Source organism: Canis lupus, chromosome 9 (assembly GCF_003254725.2).
Source record: "Canis lupus dingo isolate Sandy chromosome 9, ASM325472v2, whole genome shotgun sequence".
In the NCBI taxonomy this organism is placed as follows: Eukaryota; Metazoa; Chordata; class Mammalia; order Carnivora; family Canidae; genus Canis; species Canis lupus.
The window spans coordinates 23,702,479-23,718,510 of NC_064251.1; the positions used below are offsets into that span (position 1 = coordinate 23,702,479).

A 16,032-nucleotide genomic window follows, 5' to 3' on the forward strand; every position below is an offset into this window, starting at 1 on the left:
GCTGGGATGGGAGGAGGAACAAAAGCAAGGCTAGTCTAAAACATGCCTTTAATGGAAATTAGGGTTATTGGGGGATGAAAATCTTCAGTTGTGATGGAGAGAGTGTACCTCCTCTAACAAACAAGACTTCATTGAACCCAGTGTGCCACGCACTGGGCAAAGCCCAGGGAGGATACAAATGCCTCATGCTCTCTAAGAACCTACAAACTAGTTAGGAAGGTTAAGACTTTCACACCATCTCCTATAAGTATCTGATCTCAAGTGAGTGTTCCAGAAACCAGGGGGATAAATCACTGTGAGGCAGGAAGCCTGGAGGAGGTGTAGAAATCCAGGAGGTGGAGAGCCAGAGCACCACAGGGGAGGGAAGACAGTTAAGTAGAGGCAGAAACCCACAAGGCTGTGTTCAGGTAACAGAGCGCTTGGCAGGAGCAGAGAACGTAGCAATAATTCAATGGCCCAAGATGGGGAGTTACCACTGTTAGTGGCCAGGAGACTTCAAGACCTAGGCAGACACATTTCCTCACCATCCGCAGCTAGTGTCAGTGGGCAGGGGCCACAGGGCCCCCCTCCTGCCTGACCCCACTCGGCTCTCAGGGAGGAGCCCGTCTTCCATATTTAAGGGCCAACTGGGGAAAGCCCTGCTCTCCTCCAACTGCAGCAGACTTATGAGAGCCCCTTCTCTCCTCTGCAAACCTCACCTGAGGGCTAGACTCCCAGTTTTTCTTTGATCATCTAGAGGTCTAGATTTTTTTTTTAAGATTTTATTTATTTATTCATGAGAGACATAGAGAGAGAGAGAGGCAGAGACACAGGCAGAGGGAGAAGCAGGCTCCATGTACCGGGAGCCTGACGTGGGACGCGATCCCGGGTCTCCAGGTTCACGCCCTGGGCTGAAGGCGGCGCTAAACCGCTGAGCCACCCGGGCTGCCCAAGAGGTCTAGATTTCTAACTTTAGGGCCAGGTCACTGAGTCTAGTCCTTTATTGGACAGATGTGGGGAAGGAGACTGAGAGGTTTAGTGACTTGCCCAATACTGGCTAGCCAGTTAGATAGGAGAGGCCCTTCTGGTGACAGATCACCTCTTCACCCTGTCTTTGGCATCATCCTCAACCAGTCATACTGGATGATTACATTGGGCCATTCCCCCCAAGAGCAAGAAAAATCTGGGTCTGTCAATACCCATAGGTGTGAAAGTGAAGCAGTGTCATTAAATGATGCACAAAGAACTCTGGAGAACTTTTTATTGTTTAAAAATCATAATTGAAGCTTCAAAAAACATACAACCCAACCCATGTCCCAATTCCAGTCCCCAGCTCTCTGGAGAGCACAGGGCTCTCCCCTCCCATCCTGCTGCCCGTATCAGTAGCCAGGACCCTGCCCTGGGGAGGCCACCTGCCCACCTCCTGCCCACCGTGTGCTGTCACCGGCTGGGGAGGGGTCCTGGGGTGAAGGTGGGGGTGGCTAGCTCCCTGCACCCTTCACCCCCTGCACATGCGGAGTCTGTGAGACATGTACAGGAGAGGGGCCGGTTCCCTGGGCAGGGGACCCTGAGGGGGAAGATAAAGAGCCAGTCCCCACTCACCACCCGCCCCCCTCAGTCCCTAGTTCAAGGGAAGCTGTCGTCATCGTCCTCTGCCATCTCCTTGGCAAACTCCAAATCTTGCTGCTCTCGCTCACGCCGTTCCTGGGGCAAGAGGTGGGGAGAGGGCTGGGCTGCTGGGGGCCAGCAGGGCTCTCACAGTGTTTCACCCAGCCACCCCAAGGCAGGGACCACAAAGCTTCAGAGCAGCTCCGAGCCCTTCCAGAAACTGCCTCCCTCTTCCCTCTCTGGAGGAAAGCTTGACCTTTCGGTCTTGTCCAAAGCAAAAGGCACCTTACCTCTGCAGACTCCAAGTCCTTGTTGTACGATTTGGGAGGAAACCTCATGGCCTGAAGCACAGTAGAGAGAGGAGTAAGATGAAGAGAAGGCACTCATTTAACATACGTTTATTGTGCTGCTTCTGTGTACCGGGCACCACGACAGGAATAAGGTCATTCGCTCTCCAGTTTGGTCTAGTGGGGAGCGAGGCATGCAGGCAAATTACTACTATAGCATGCTAAATGAGGAGGAGGGGGAGGGAGGGAACACACTGGTGGGGGAAAGGGGGAACGGCATTCCAGGCAGAGGTTTCAATGTGTGAAAACGCCTGGCCTGAGCTCAGTGGGGCCAGCTGGGGGGTGGGGGGAGAAAGAAAAGCAAGGAGGGGGAGGAGAGAGGAGGGTTCACCAGGCAGAAGTAAGGCTACAGACACAGGGGACCAAGTTGCAAAGGGCCTTTTGTCTCTCTGAGCGCGGCATTTACCTGATTTTAAGCAAAGCAACAACATCCCCAGTTTCTTGGGGCAAGAAGAGACCAGGAAATACTTGGCACACAGTACCAGCACCCAAGTCAGTGTCTGCCACTGGATAAGGGCTTCATAGCCTTTTGTGGAACTAGATACCCATCCTGGCTTCCCCACAGTTTAGGCTTCACTAGGTGCCTGGAGACAGTGACTGCATTTAATGTCATCAGCCCTGAAGCAGGCAGGGCAGGTAATCTCACCATCAGCTTCACGGATGGAGAAACAGAGGCTCAGAGAAAGTGAGTGACTCAAATTTGGAAGCAAATCTAGAACCCTGCTCCCTGAATCCATCCAGTCCTCCCTGGCAACCATACCCTCAGAAGCTGTTGAAGGTCTTACAGGCTCACGAGTTCTTTGCTCCCTCTGGGGCCCCCTGCCCTGCCATTTAGTGACTTTACAGAGATGGGTCAGGAACTAGGCTAATCTCCTCTGGGGAGTCCTTGGATGCTGCCAAAACCCCCTCTGCAGCCCCGGCTTCTCACCTTGACAGACATGTTGTGGATATCTAGGCAGAAGGAGATGCGCTGGTGGAAGGCCAGCTGGGGCTCACGGGTAGAATAGATATCAATCATCTCCTTGGACTGGACGTAGCCCTTCTCATGGTTGATGCTGGCCTCAATGACGCCATCCCGGATGGCCTGCAGGCCCCCAAAGGGATACAAAGTCACCAGAAAGCCCATCTTCTAAATCCAAGAACACCCTGTCCTGTCCCTTTCCTCCTTACACTCTCACACACTCACTCATGTACACATTCTCTCTGGCAACTTCCTGGCTTCACACTGTAAGACCGGCACTCTCTGAAAAGACCATGCCCTCCCCCTTGGTCAATCTCCTTCCATTCCCATCCCCTGAAATGTGGCAGCAACGTGGCAATTGCCCTCTCCGAATCAGCTCCACCTTGGCAACAATGAACTCTGCGTCCTCTGGGCTATCCAGCTGCAGTTTCTGGGCAATATCGGCCAGGGAGATTCGGGAATAGGAGAGGCTGATCATGCGCACACCTGGGGGAGGAAGCAGCACTGGGGTGGGCAGGGTAGACACAGCCCCTTCACCCACCCAAGGATATCTCTAGGGTTGCCCATTCCTTGCAGAAGCCTCATCTGGGTCCTGCTCTTCCAGTGGCCCCTCAGACTCTGATCCACACCTGTCTTAATGACGTTGTGCCGCAGTCGGATGATTAAGGTATAGGTCCCATCTGCTTGAAACTTCTCCCCAAACTGGTCCAGGACCTGGTTGAACTTGGCTAGGTTTCCGGTCCTGACAGCTGGAGGGGGAGAGGAGTGGATCAGATGACACAAATGGGCAAACGCACTGAAGAGGCCACAGCGTCAGACCTTGGCAAGCTCTGTGAGCGGGACCAGCCTTACCTTGGGTCAGAAGGAAGTAGGGCATGAGCGAGCGCTTGAGGGAAGGCTGACGGAACTGTAGCCGATCTGGGATCTCCCCGAGCAGCAGCTCCACCACAATCAGGAGCTTGTGCACCTGGTGGTGTGCGACACAGGAACACAAAGGGCAGGGAGCCCCAGCAGGAGGGAGGAGAGAGAGAAACGGGGCTTCAGTGCAGTCTGACACACTGCGAGATGGGGAAGATGGTACTGCAATCAGGCCCACGTAGAGCTGGGCATGCCCCCGGGAGCCAGGTACTGGGAATAGTGGCAGCTAGGTCAAAGTTGCCCCTCTGACCATGCCGAGCCCTAAGCTCCATCTCAACTGCCACTCCACTCGCACGCTACTCTGCAATGGCAATGCTCTGAGGTACAGGCCAGAGGGGAGGGTCCTGTGGCTCTGAAACACTGGGGGAGCAGGGCCCAGAGGCTAGAGAATGGGACAGGAGTTGGCCCACGGTGCTGGTCGCTGGAGGAGAGGAGGTGAACGTGTAGAGGCAGAAGCACAGGAGGAGACTGGGAGAACCTCAGTGAATGGGCCGCAGCCGGGTAGGGTACAGGAGGCTGGTGGGAAAACCCGGCCCTTCTTTCTCCACAGAACTGTGAGGGATTTCTAGATGCTCCCTACTGTGGATTTAGCACCAAGCGAGGAAAACCACAATGGGGGAGGTGATGCCAGCAATGAAGGAGCTGCCCACTAAGTAGGATGGACAGGACCACAGACGAAGCAAGAGTCATGATGGAAGCAAGAGGTTATAAGATCGTGCCCACACTCACCCCCACACACCTACGATGCTGCCCTGTTCCCTGGAGTAACCTAGGAGTGACGGGAAACCCAGGGAAAAGGCAGAAGTTAACACATGCTGTACACATGCTGTAAGGATTCAGATGAAGCAGGGGGAGGAGGGAGGATGTTTTAGTCAAAGGAACAGACCGGACAAGTGTAGCACATGTCTCAAGGAAGTCTGGAAGGTTATGGGGGATGCTGGGCCAGCCTAGGGATGTGCGGTTTTGAATGCCAGGCTGAGTTCAGAGTTTGGAGACAGAATGCTAGTCTTCACTCACTAGCTAGGAAAAGCAGAGCAACCAAGCCCTCAATTTCCCAGTCCCTAAAATGGGTGGCAGTGGCGGCAGCAGCGGCAGTGGTAGCAGTAGTGTCCTCATAACCCCCAGCCTGACTACCTCACAAAACTTGTCATCCCTATTGGGGAGATAATGGGGAGCAATGCAAGCTTCCTGGACAAGGCAGAGCGCTCTGGTTAGTCAGGCAGGTGTGTGAAAGCTGGGTTCGTAAAGGGGAAGACGACGACCAGGGATGCTACTGGCTCAAACAAGGGCGCCAGTGATACCAGAAAGGAGACAAATACAAAAGACATGGAGGCAAATCAACAGACAACTGGGTGATGGGGAAGGAGGAGTGGGGCGGGGTGGAGGAGTCTGGGGTCATTCCAAAGCTCCTATCTTTATCGGGAGAGCAGGAGGAAGGACTGGTAAGGGGCACCCAGAGGGGTCTATTTTTGATAAGCTAAGTGTGAGGAGTATCTATACAGACGTGTGGTGGGAAGCTAGATTCGTAGGTCTGGTGTTCATTAAGAGGGGTCAGAATTAGTATCACAGGCTGAACTGTGAAACCCCAAATTTGTATGTTGAAGTGCTAACCCCTCAGTACCTCAGAGATAATCATGGGCTGTGTTCCAGACCACCACAATAGAGCGAATACCACACTAAAGCTAGTCACGGGACTTTCTGGTTTCCCAGGGCACCTAAAAATTAGGTTTATGCCATACCGTACTCTACTGAGTGTGCAACAGCATTACCTAAAAAAAATAATTTAATGTACATACCTTAATTTAAAAATACTTTTTTTTTTAAAATTTTTTTTATTTATTTATGATAGGCACACAATGAGAGAGAGAGAGGCAGAGACACAGGCAGAGGGAGAAGCAGGCTCCATGCACCGGGAGCCCGATGTGGGATTCGATCCCGGGTCTCCAGGATCGCGCCCTGGGCCAAAGGCAGGCGCCAAACCGCTGCGCCACCCAGGGATCCCTAAAAATACTTTCTTAAAAAACACTATCATCTCGTCCTTCAACAAATCATGTAACCAGTGATTGCAGGTCACCATAACTGATATAATAATGAAAAAGTTTGAAATGTTGCAAGAATAACCAAAATGTGACACAGAGACACTTGCTCAATGCAGGGTCACCACTAACCTTCAATTTATAAAAAATATAGTATGTGTAAAAAGCGCAGTAAAACAAGCTATGTCTGCATTTGGAGACAGAGCTTTTAAAGAGATTAAGGAAAATGAGGTCATATGAGTGGTCCTAATCCAATGACTGGTGTCCTTACAAGAGATTAAGATACAGTCATGCACAGAGGGAAGACAGTTTCAAGAGAATAAAAGATGACGCCCGTCTACGAGTGAGACCCTTAGGAGAAACCAACCATGCTGACACCCTGATGCTGGACTTTTGGCTTCCCCAACTATAAGGAAATAGATTGCTGTTGCTTAAGCCACCCAGCTGGTGGTAGCTTGTTATGATGGCCCCAGCAGACTAAGACAGTTAGAAATAGACTTTGGTGAAGCACCAGGAGGTCAGCGTTGAGCTGAGATCACCCAAGGCGAGAATGTGGGTTTTACTATGGATGGATAAGCTTTCAAAGTGTTCTGTTGTGGACTCCACTTCAAAGCTGAGGCCTCTTTTTACACATTCTCCGCCTCCCTGCTTTTAGCTCAAGTCAGCTTCTCTACCTGTGTTCTTTAACCCTTCCCTTCTTTAGCTCCTCCAAGGCCTTGGCCTACCACTATTTGCTTAAGTCTCTGTGGGTGGAAGTTCCCCCAACTCTTCTTCCTCTCTCAAGCAACCATTCCATCTCTTTTCTGGCTTCCTCGTCAATAGTCTGCTGGCCAAAGATCTCACTTCTGCTCTCTCTGTTCCTCCCACCTGGCTCCACCACAGAAATCCCAGAAACCTTATCCATCTATAGTAAAGTCTGATTTGAGAACTCTGATTTACCCCACACCTCTTTCCAGACACTGCACAGTTTATACGTTGATTACGTGTATTTTTAGGAACTTTAGTGTATGTCATATATTGTAAGCAATCTAATAATCTGCACATGTATCATGATATGTCTGAAAAGCCATTCCCTTCTGTGAAAATTCTACCTTCAAAAACCAGATTAAATTTAACTTTTTCTTTAAGGTATCTTTAATTATTTGACCAAAACCAAACCTTTCTTTCAACTTCTGAACTTGACTATACTGACCTAGTCATTCTTAGTCATCTTCATCTTGTTCTTTTTTTTTTTTAATTTAAAAAAATTTTTTTTAAAAATTTATTTATGATAGTCACAGAGAGAGAGAGAGAGAGAGAGAGAGAGGGGCAGAGACATAGGCAGAGGGAGAAGCAGGCTCCATGCACCGGGAGCCCGACGTGGGATTCGATCCCGGGTCTCCAGGATCGCGCCCTGGGCCAAAGGCAGGCACCAAACTGCTGCGCCACCCAGGGATCCCATCTTGTTCTCTTTCAAGGGCATTAGGAGGTAGAGGTCAAGTTGAGGTGGAAATAGGTGTTCATGGTTGGGAAAGCAGGGTCCAAATTCTGGCTACCAGGCTCTGTGACTTTACACAGGCCCTCAAGCCTTTCTGAGTAACAATCTTTTGCAATCTCACAGTGCTCAACACCAAGGTCAGCACTCAGAAAAAGCCTTGGTGACTGACAGCTCTAGGTGACCAAGACTTATCCACACCTGAATCAGTCAGCCTCATGGGGATTTTCTGGGTTCCCGGGCCACAGAAAACATTGCTCTCAAATGGGCATGTGAGGGACCAGTAAAGAGCCTGGGGTTTCTCAACGCAATCCAGGCCCATGCCTGGAATGACTGTAAGGAGTGCTGGGGAATCAGGAATATTCTAATCCCATCTACGAAGGAGAGTCCTCTGAACATAAACCACTGGAGGTGCAGGGAGGGTCTGCTTAATGTGTTCTGATCAATGTTATACACAAATGGACATGCAATTTAACCTCTGGATCATGAAGGTTGAGGATGCCTCCCCTGGCCCCGAAGTAGGGAAAGAGAACTAAAGCATTATCAGATGAGTAAGCAGTGAAGGGATGAGAGCTGCTGCTCACCGTCTGTTTGAAGCCGACAGCTGTGTGCTGAGGGGCCTTGCGAAGGGCATTGGTCATTGTTCTCCGGGCCTCTGAGTACTCCAACTGAATGGCTTTGATTCGCCCTGAGTGTGGAAAAGAGAGTGGATCAAAGAATGGTGTCATCCAAAGCCCCCTACAAACCAGAGTGCCAAAATGGGCCCCTCAGGCACCAAGTACACTAAATTTTCAGGAAATTTGCATCACGTGAACCTGAGACACACTCCCTGACTTGAGGGGTGGGACCCCTTGCTCACCTGTGTAGTAGAGGTACCTGGCCCACTCATTGTTGTTGGCCTGCTCAGGGAACACGGACTTGGATACCAGCTTCTCAGCCTGGTCGTACAAGCTATAGTGGAGGTAGTTCCGCAGCAGGAGGTTCAGCAGGGTGGCCTGCCCGTCTGCGTCATGCCGAAGGGTGGCTGTCCGGAGCCGGGCATGCAAGAAGCTTCAAGAAGGAAAATAAAAAGACGTCAAACACCTCAAATAACTCTTTGAATGGCTTTGACTTCTCTATTGTCTCTCAATTCCAAAAAGAGTGACACAAATTGCCTTTCTGGTTATTCATTGAACATTTAACTATCAAGTGCTTGTGGTGTGAAGCGCTATTCTAGGTGTACAAAAAGGACACAACTAACTCTACATTCAAATAGGTGAGACAGTTGTGATAAATAAGTGCCTTAGGGAGCATGACAGAAGATCGGGGCTATGCAGAAACCAGGGTAAGTGTGATGAGGAACATAGGAGGCGAGAAGGATGGGGTGGCCATTTGAAATACCTTGGTCAGAGTAGGATTCACTGAGAATTTAACAATTAAACAAAGGCTTGAAGGAGGGAGAAGGTCATTGTGAGCAGAGGGAAGAGCGTGTCTGGCTGGCTCCAAGAAAAGCAGGGAGGTCAGTGTGGCTGAGAAGTGAGTCAGGGAGCAGTGAGAGGTAGAGTCAAGCAGGCAGTGAGCAGGGGCTAGACCTCGTCGGGACTCACATGCAATCATGAAGACTTCAGCGTTTCCCTGAGGAAAATGGGGAGCCACCACAAGTTTTAAACAGAGGAGTGAAGTGTTTTCCAGCCCATCCTCCTACGCTTGATTAGTCCTCCCTTGATTGGAGTATAGGGAAGAGCCTGGGGGACAGTTCTTAACCTTGGGTCAGACCTTGGCCACCTGTACCTGCGCACCACGTCCAGCTTATCCAGAAACTCATAGACCCGGGCGTGATAGTAGTAACACTTTGCGGCCACAAGGTCCAGAGCCCGGCGGTTCTGAGTGCTGATCTTCTGCATCAGGTCGTCAGAGATCTTCTGTGCCTGGGGAGGCAGCCAAAAGAGAATCAAGTGGCAATTCCTCAAAAAGTTAAACAAGGAGCTATCATATGAGCCAGCAACTCCCCTCCTAGGCATAAATCCAGGAGAATTGGAAACGTATGTTCACATAGAAGTCTGTACACAAATGTTCACAGCAGCATTACTGAGAATTACTAAAAAGTGGAAACAATCAACCCAAGTGTCTATCACCCAGCGGATGGAGAAGTTAAATGCAGCATATCCATACAACAGAATATTATCCATCCATTACAAGGGCTGAATACACACTACAACATGGACAAACCTAGAAAACATTATGCTAAGTCAGAGAAGCCAGGCATGAAAGGCCATGTGTTACATAATTCCATTTATAGGAAAATCCATGAGCCAGAAAATGTAGATGAGTCGTTGCCAGAGGCTGGGGTGAGGGGAGAATAGGGAGCAACTACTAACAGCAATGGGGTTTCTTTTTGGGGTGATGAAATTATTCTGGAATTAGACAGTGATGATGGCTGTACAACTTGTGAACATACCAAAACCCACTGAGCCCTACACTTTTAAAAAATGCATCCAATCAAATTAATTATTTTAAGTAATCTTTGCAGCCAATGTTGGGCTCGAACTCACTACCCAGAGATCAAGAGTTGGATGCTCTACTGAAAGCCAGCCAGGTGCCCCTGAATCGCACACTTTAAAGGGGGTGAATTATGTCTAAAAACACACAAAAATCAACTTGTGGCAAGGCAAGGAGAAAACAAAACAGGATGGAGCAGAGGGAACTGTCACTTCTTTCTTTTTAAAAAAGATTTACTTATTCTAGAGAGCACGTGCGCAGGTGGGTACGTGCATACACTAAAGAGCAGAATGGGGGTGAAGGAAAGGTGAGAATTTCAGGTAGATGCTCCCCCTACCCTCCAGCTGAGCGTAGAGCCCAATGTGGGGCTTGATCCAACAACCCTGAGATCATGACCTGAGCCGAAATTAAGAGTCAGTTGCTTAACTGACTAAGCCACCCGTGCATCCTGGACCTTGGACGTCATTTCTTGAGTGTGGTTTCTGGATAGTGGCTATGACTGACAAAGAAGTTGGCCCCAACTGGAGGAAGCAGTGGCAGTACAGTATCCATGGAGTTGTTCAGTCCCATGAAAAGAACTGCCAATTACTGAAATACTGTGAAAGCTTACTATATGAAGATCATTGTGGTAGTACTTTATTTAATGTCAATGGTGATGCTGTGAGTTGGGCATTGTTTTTCCCATCTGATATAAAGCCAGGAGAAATTAATTTGTCCAAGATACAGCTAGGATTTGAAGTCAAATTTCTGTCTCCAAATCTCCTTTTCCAAACAGAATCCACTGCACTGTGCCACAGATAAGCACAGAATGGCGGCTGCCAGCCCCTTCCCATGGTATCTGAACAGGAGCTAAGGGGGTATCCCTGGATGTGGGGTTAGGTATGTTTCTACATGGGGGAAGAGTCTAGGGGGACGATTAAGAACTCAGTGACTCTCTTCAATTCTTCACCAGAGACATTCTCTCCCACCAACCCCATGCACTGCTTGGGGCATGTTATTCTCGCTCGCTGGTCCCGGATACCTCTTTGTAGCGCTTGCTGTTCATCAGAAAGATGACCATGAGGAGTTGTAGGTAGGCTTCCACTTCAGGTAGAAGGGGTGCTGATGCAGCTTTTCCTGTTCGGGGACGGAACTGTAAATCAGCTTCGGTGTCCATGGGCTAGGAGAAACCATGAATTACTGTGGAAAAGCTCAGTCAGATCAACCAAGCAAGAATGTATTTCACTCACGATGCATTTCAACAAATATTCACTGAGTGTCTACTATATGCAAGATTTTTCTAGGTGCTGGGATATAAAAATAAAGATGGCATAGTCTCCTTCCAAAGGAAGTCAAGGAGGCTGGCAGTAGAAACAAAAAAAGGCTTAGAGAAGTAAAACAGACATCTTCATAGAACATAATGGGGATGGAAAGGATGATGTAAGGACCCCTCAAAGAGCCTACAATCTAAGTAGAGAAATTAAACCACCACACTTGGAACCACTGCAAATTTTATCAAAGAGAATTTAATAAAGTAATATAATTCTAGAGATGAGATCAAGAATAATGAGATCCAATTTTTTGGGGGTAGGAACAAAGGAAATTTGGGGGTAACTGACATATATGTCATACTTATTTTAAGATCTAGTCACCAAAACTGGAATAATGTGCAACAGTTCAAAAGGGAAACATGTGGGGTGTATTTAGAAATATACAGGTTAGGGATGCCTAGGTGGCTCAACAGTTAAGCATCTGCCTTCGGCCCAGGGCGTGAACCTGGAGACTCGGGATCGAGTCCTGCGTCAGGCTCCCTGCATGGAGCTGGCTTCTCTCTCTGCCTGTATCTCTGCCTCTCCGTCTCTGTTTCTCTCATGAATAAATAAATAAAATCTTGAAAAGAAAAGAAATATACAGGTTAAAATTTTTTTTCCCAGATGATGTTGGGGAAGAGTGCTTTTCCCTTTTCCCAGACAATAAATTCTTCACCATTCCACCTCAAGGGATTTTTTTTGAGTCTCTTCTATGGAATAGCTCATGTCCATGATGGCTTTACGGAGATAGCTGAAGGGACACTTAGGTTTGAGAAGGGGCAGGACCTGGACATAACGGGTATTGTATAGCTACACAGAAAAGGAGAAGTCTTTCTTGACACAGAGTCCGCTGCCAGCACCAAACAAACTTCATCAGCATTTACTATGTGCCAGGTACGGTTCTAAGAGCTTTACACATGTTCCTTTCCACCTCTTTGTCCCCCAAATCTGTTTGCCACATTTAGCAAAGGAAGAAAATGAAACATAAGGAGGTTAGCTCACTTGTCCAAGTCCCACAGGTACCAAATGGTAGAGCTGGGATTCAAATTCAACTCTACCTCCAGAGCCTGTGTTGTTGTTGTTTAAAATTTTATTTATTCATGAGAGATATCGAGAGAGAGGCAGAGGGAGAAGCCGGCTCCATGCAGGAAGCCTGATGTGGGACTTGATCCTGGGACCCCGGGATCACACCCTGAGCCAAAGGCAGATGCTCAACCACTGAGCCACCCAGGCGTCCCCAGAGCCTGTGCTCTTAGTCACTATTTTATATGTTCTCCATGGTGAGGCTTCAGAGGCAGAGAGGTGGTGGTACCTTCTCTTAGGACAATGGAGACACCACTCAACTGGAGGAGAGTATTCTGCTGGGGAGCAGTGGGAACTGAGTTTGGTTGGAAGGGTCCTGATTCCCAGCTCTTTTCCCCTGATTCAGAAGAATGACACTACAAGGCAGAAGGATGGTTCCCTTGTTAGTGGACAAATGACTATTAAAACGGCCTGCTTTTTGCTTCACTACTCAGCTATAGCAGGTAATAAGTCAGGTCTTTAGGATGGGAAACAATTACATTGAGGGCTGGGGGGGGCGGGTGGTTGACTCACTTACCTCTTCCAGGAAGGGTAGCAAGAAGTCTCGAGTAGCGTTATTTGAGGTGAAGAAGCCATGCACAGCCTTATACAAAACATAGTGGTTGAGGCGGCGTGATGTGGAAGGCAGCATCCGCAGGGCCCTCAGCACAAATCGAGGCTCCTTGCCCGATACTGCCTTCTCCAGCTGTTTCACGTGCTCCTTTATGTCTATGGAAGACCACAGAAGAGAAAAATGTTACTTCTAACTCTTCCTATTCCTCCCACCACTCTAGGCAAGTGGTCTAGGGAACCTCTTATAAAAGGGCGAGATGTAGCCAGTCACTTCTTTTGCCTAATATGGTTAAACAATACTTACAAGATGCCTACAATGATTTTAAGACAAAACCAAGAGACAAAGAAAAAAAAAGCTGGGGTAAGGAAAAGGGTAGAGGGTGACAAAAAGAAGAAAGGAAAAGCAACCATAAGAAATAAAAAAACAAGACAAACACGTGGAGATTTATTTTCTAAGTGTAAACAATATGGAGAAATCTCTCTCTCTCTCACACACACACACACACGAATGATGGGCTCTACTCTGCAAAAAAAATCTGAGTATCTGTGTAAACAAAAGAAAAATATTTGCAGCAACTGTGATCAGAGAGTCATACTCCTTACAGAGTTTGCATAAATTAGGATAAGTAAAAACAAACATAAATAGACAATACAAAAAGACAGCTAACAGACATGAAAATATATTTCAGTAGCATCTGAATAATTGCAAATGGAAATGTTTTCAACTACCAAACTGGTAATATTTAAAAAATCATAACATGGGTGGATGTGCCTGGGTGGTGCAGTCAGTGTCCAACTCTTGGTTTCAGCTCAGGTCATGCTCTCAGGGTCCTAGGATGGAGCCTGTGTCAGATTCCATGCTCAGCATGGAGTCTGCTTGAAATTCTCTCTCCCTCTCCCTCCACCCCTCCTGCTTGTGCGTTTGTACATTCTCTATGATAGATAAATTTCAAAAAAAAAAAAAAAAAAAAAAAAGAAAAAGAAAAAATCCTAACATAGAGTCAGGGTGAACACAACATTTCTGTTAGTAATATTGTAAATCAGTACAGTTTCTCTGGACACTACCTATTCAAAACTCTAAAAGAGATCTACTCTCTCAACTCAGGCATATTGAGAATCTATACCAAAAAAATAATCATAAAGATAGGTTAAAAACTTGGGCCACAAAGACGTTGCAAAGCTATTTATGATGTAAAAAACTGACACAACTGAAGTGTCCAGGAGTAAGGGAATACTCTGAATCGGTAGTTTCTTAGTTACCTTTGTATACATAGTATAGGGTGCCTGGGTCCCCTTAATGGCACAATAATGATAACTGCTAACATTACAAAGGGCTTAATTTACTATGTGTTCATCATGTGCTGGGCACATGTTCTAAGCATCTTAATCTTTACATCAACCCAGTGAAGTAGGTACTATACTTTCATTTATAGAGATGAAGAAACTAATTCCAGAGTTTGTATGCTTAGCCACTACATCGGGTAGTCAATAAATGTTTCTGGAAAAAATTGAATGCTATGTTTATGGATATGTTAGATGAAAGCACACAAAACCATCTGTATTTGGTTAGGCCTTCTTCCAAACTGTCTGTATAGCTTGATCTCAATTGCATGAGAACAGCTCAAAAATTCTTAGGAAAAAATGTTAACCATGGTTCATGTTACTCCCTGCTTCTGATATTTTCCAAAATTTCTACAAGGAAACATGAATTCCTTCCTAACAACAAAATGAAGTGTTTATAAGAAACATATGTATGTGCCCGGTAGCACCTTTGCCACCGGGTATCATCATTTTAGGTAAGAGGATCTTGATTAGAAACTGAGCCTGTTGCCCAACTTTTGACAGGGGCAGATGCAGTCAACATTACATCCTCAAACACATCACCCAGGAGGATAACTTGGCTTATCTCAATGCTTTTGAGCAAAGTTCTCATGCAATTAGAGAGAAAACACCATAAACAGTCTGGGCCCGCTTGAGCCAGAGCTGGGAAAACAGCACCAGGTTCACAGTGGGAAGCTCTCATTCTGCTCACTCCAAATGCCCACAGGACGCTCTGAGAAAAGTGAACCGTGAATTTGGAGGAACAATCCTAGGGAATGAGCACCTAGGAGAAAAGAAATGGGAGGTGGGGGGGACTTACATAGTTCAGGATGAATGTATTAGGAACTCAAGGATAACACCCAAAGTCTGTAATGTGTTTTTAAACTCTTTAGGAACAGAAAAAAGGGCTTGAAGGGAGAGAAAGAGCAACGGCACCTTAATTACAGAAAAGAGTAGAAAAGCTTCTTTCTCTCAAGGGAGTTTGCCAGGCGTAGATAAGACAACAGAAAACTTTTGTAAAGTCTTAAAATTCATGGGCATCACCCTGACCCCCTTCACGCCATAAATACAAACACTGGTTTGTTTCTAGAGGGACCAATCACATGTGGGGGTGTTAGAATAGGATGTGAATAGAGTAGGTCAGAGGGGCCTTAAAAGACGGAGGGAGACCACCGGCCCAGCGGGACCTACTAGATTCAACGCAGGTAGGGGGAGAAGAGGTGTGTTAAGGGAGGAGCCCGGAGCCCGGAGAGGAGGTTACTAGGGCCGGGGTCAGGAGTGTCAGGGTGGTGGGGGGCGGGCAGCGGGCAGCGGGGGTGATCCTAAGGAATCGGGGGTGGCGGAAGCTGCGCTGGGGTCCCGAGGACAGGCTGGATCACCGGGGCGCTGTCATCCGTGAACACGGCACGTCCCCGGCCCGGGCTCTCGTACCCTCCAAGGTGACGGTATCCAGCTCTCGCTGGGAGTGCTCCGCCGCCGCCGCCGCCGCTTTGCTGTCAGGCTCCCCTGCTGACCCGCCACCCGCAGCCGCCTCCTCTTTCATCTCCACGTCCTGGGGGGTCGGGGGCGGCGGTGGTTCTTGTTCCCCTCCACCCGGCGGCGGCTTCGCCTTGTCCGCACCGCGGCGCCGCGCCGAGCCCTCCTGTTTCATGGCGCCCGGGGTCGCGGCCTAGTCCGGGGACCGAGACCGGGGCCTCGCGTGAATCCTCCCACCAGAGACCAGGAACCGAGCCGGGCCTGCACCCAAGCGCGGGCTCGCGACGGGCCGCACGATGACGGAGCAGCTGCAAACCTCTTCCCGGCGCTGGGCCTTCTGGGAAACGCCAGGCCCGACAGGCCGAAGGCCGAGTCCACAAAAGCGAAAGAAATCAACGGCCGAGGTGCAGGATGGAGGCGGATCTTCGAGGAAGGAGCAGGGAGGAGCCTGTATGGGTTTGCCCCTTGTTCTTTGGAGTGCTTCAGCGTGTGGAGTTTCTTCTACGTTCCT

General features: G+C 48.4%; 1 protein-coding gene across 1 annotated transcript; it reads right to left on the reverse strand.

Annotated features, from left to right (window-relative positions):
* Positions 1–1,226: 1,226 nt before the first annotated feature.
* PSMD3 (proteasome 26S subunit, non-ATPase 3) lies at positions 1,227–16,018 on the reverse strand. The gene is made up of 12 exons (XM_025440027.3): positions 15,477–16,018; positions 12,691–12,881; positions 10,823–10,960; positions 9,094–9,230; positions 8,183–8,373; positions 7,908–8,011; positions 3,748–3,862; positions 3,525–3,644; positions 3,278–3,381; positions 2,863–3,018; positions 1,878–1,928; positions 1,227–1,683 (listed from the first exon to the last, which is right to left on the reverse strand). Exons 1-12 carry the CDS (start codon positions 15,694–15,696, stop codon positions 1,606–1,608), a joined length of 1,605 nt encoding a protein of 534 aa, XP_025295812.1. The 5' UTR covers positions 15,697–16,018; the 3' UTR covers positions 1,227–1,605.
* Positions 16,019–16,032: the final 14 nt, after the last annotated feature.

Coding starts and splice junctions, on each gene's coding strand:
- PSMD3 (XM_025440027.3), bottom strand. CDS start 15,696: ATGAAACAGGAGGGCTCGGCGCGGCGCCGCGGTGCGGACAAGGCGAAG. Junction 3,863..7,907: donor CTGTCGGCTTCAAACAGACG/GTGAGCAGCAGC, acceptor GCACACCACCAG/GTGCACAAGCTCCTGATTGT. Junction 3,382..3,524: donor GCACAACGTCATTAAGACAG/GTGTGGATCAGA, acceptor TTCCTCCCCCAG/GTGTGCGCATGATCAGCCTC.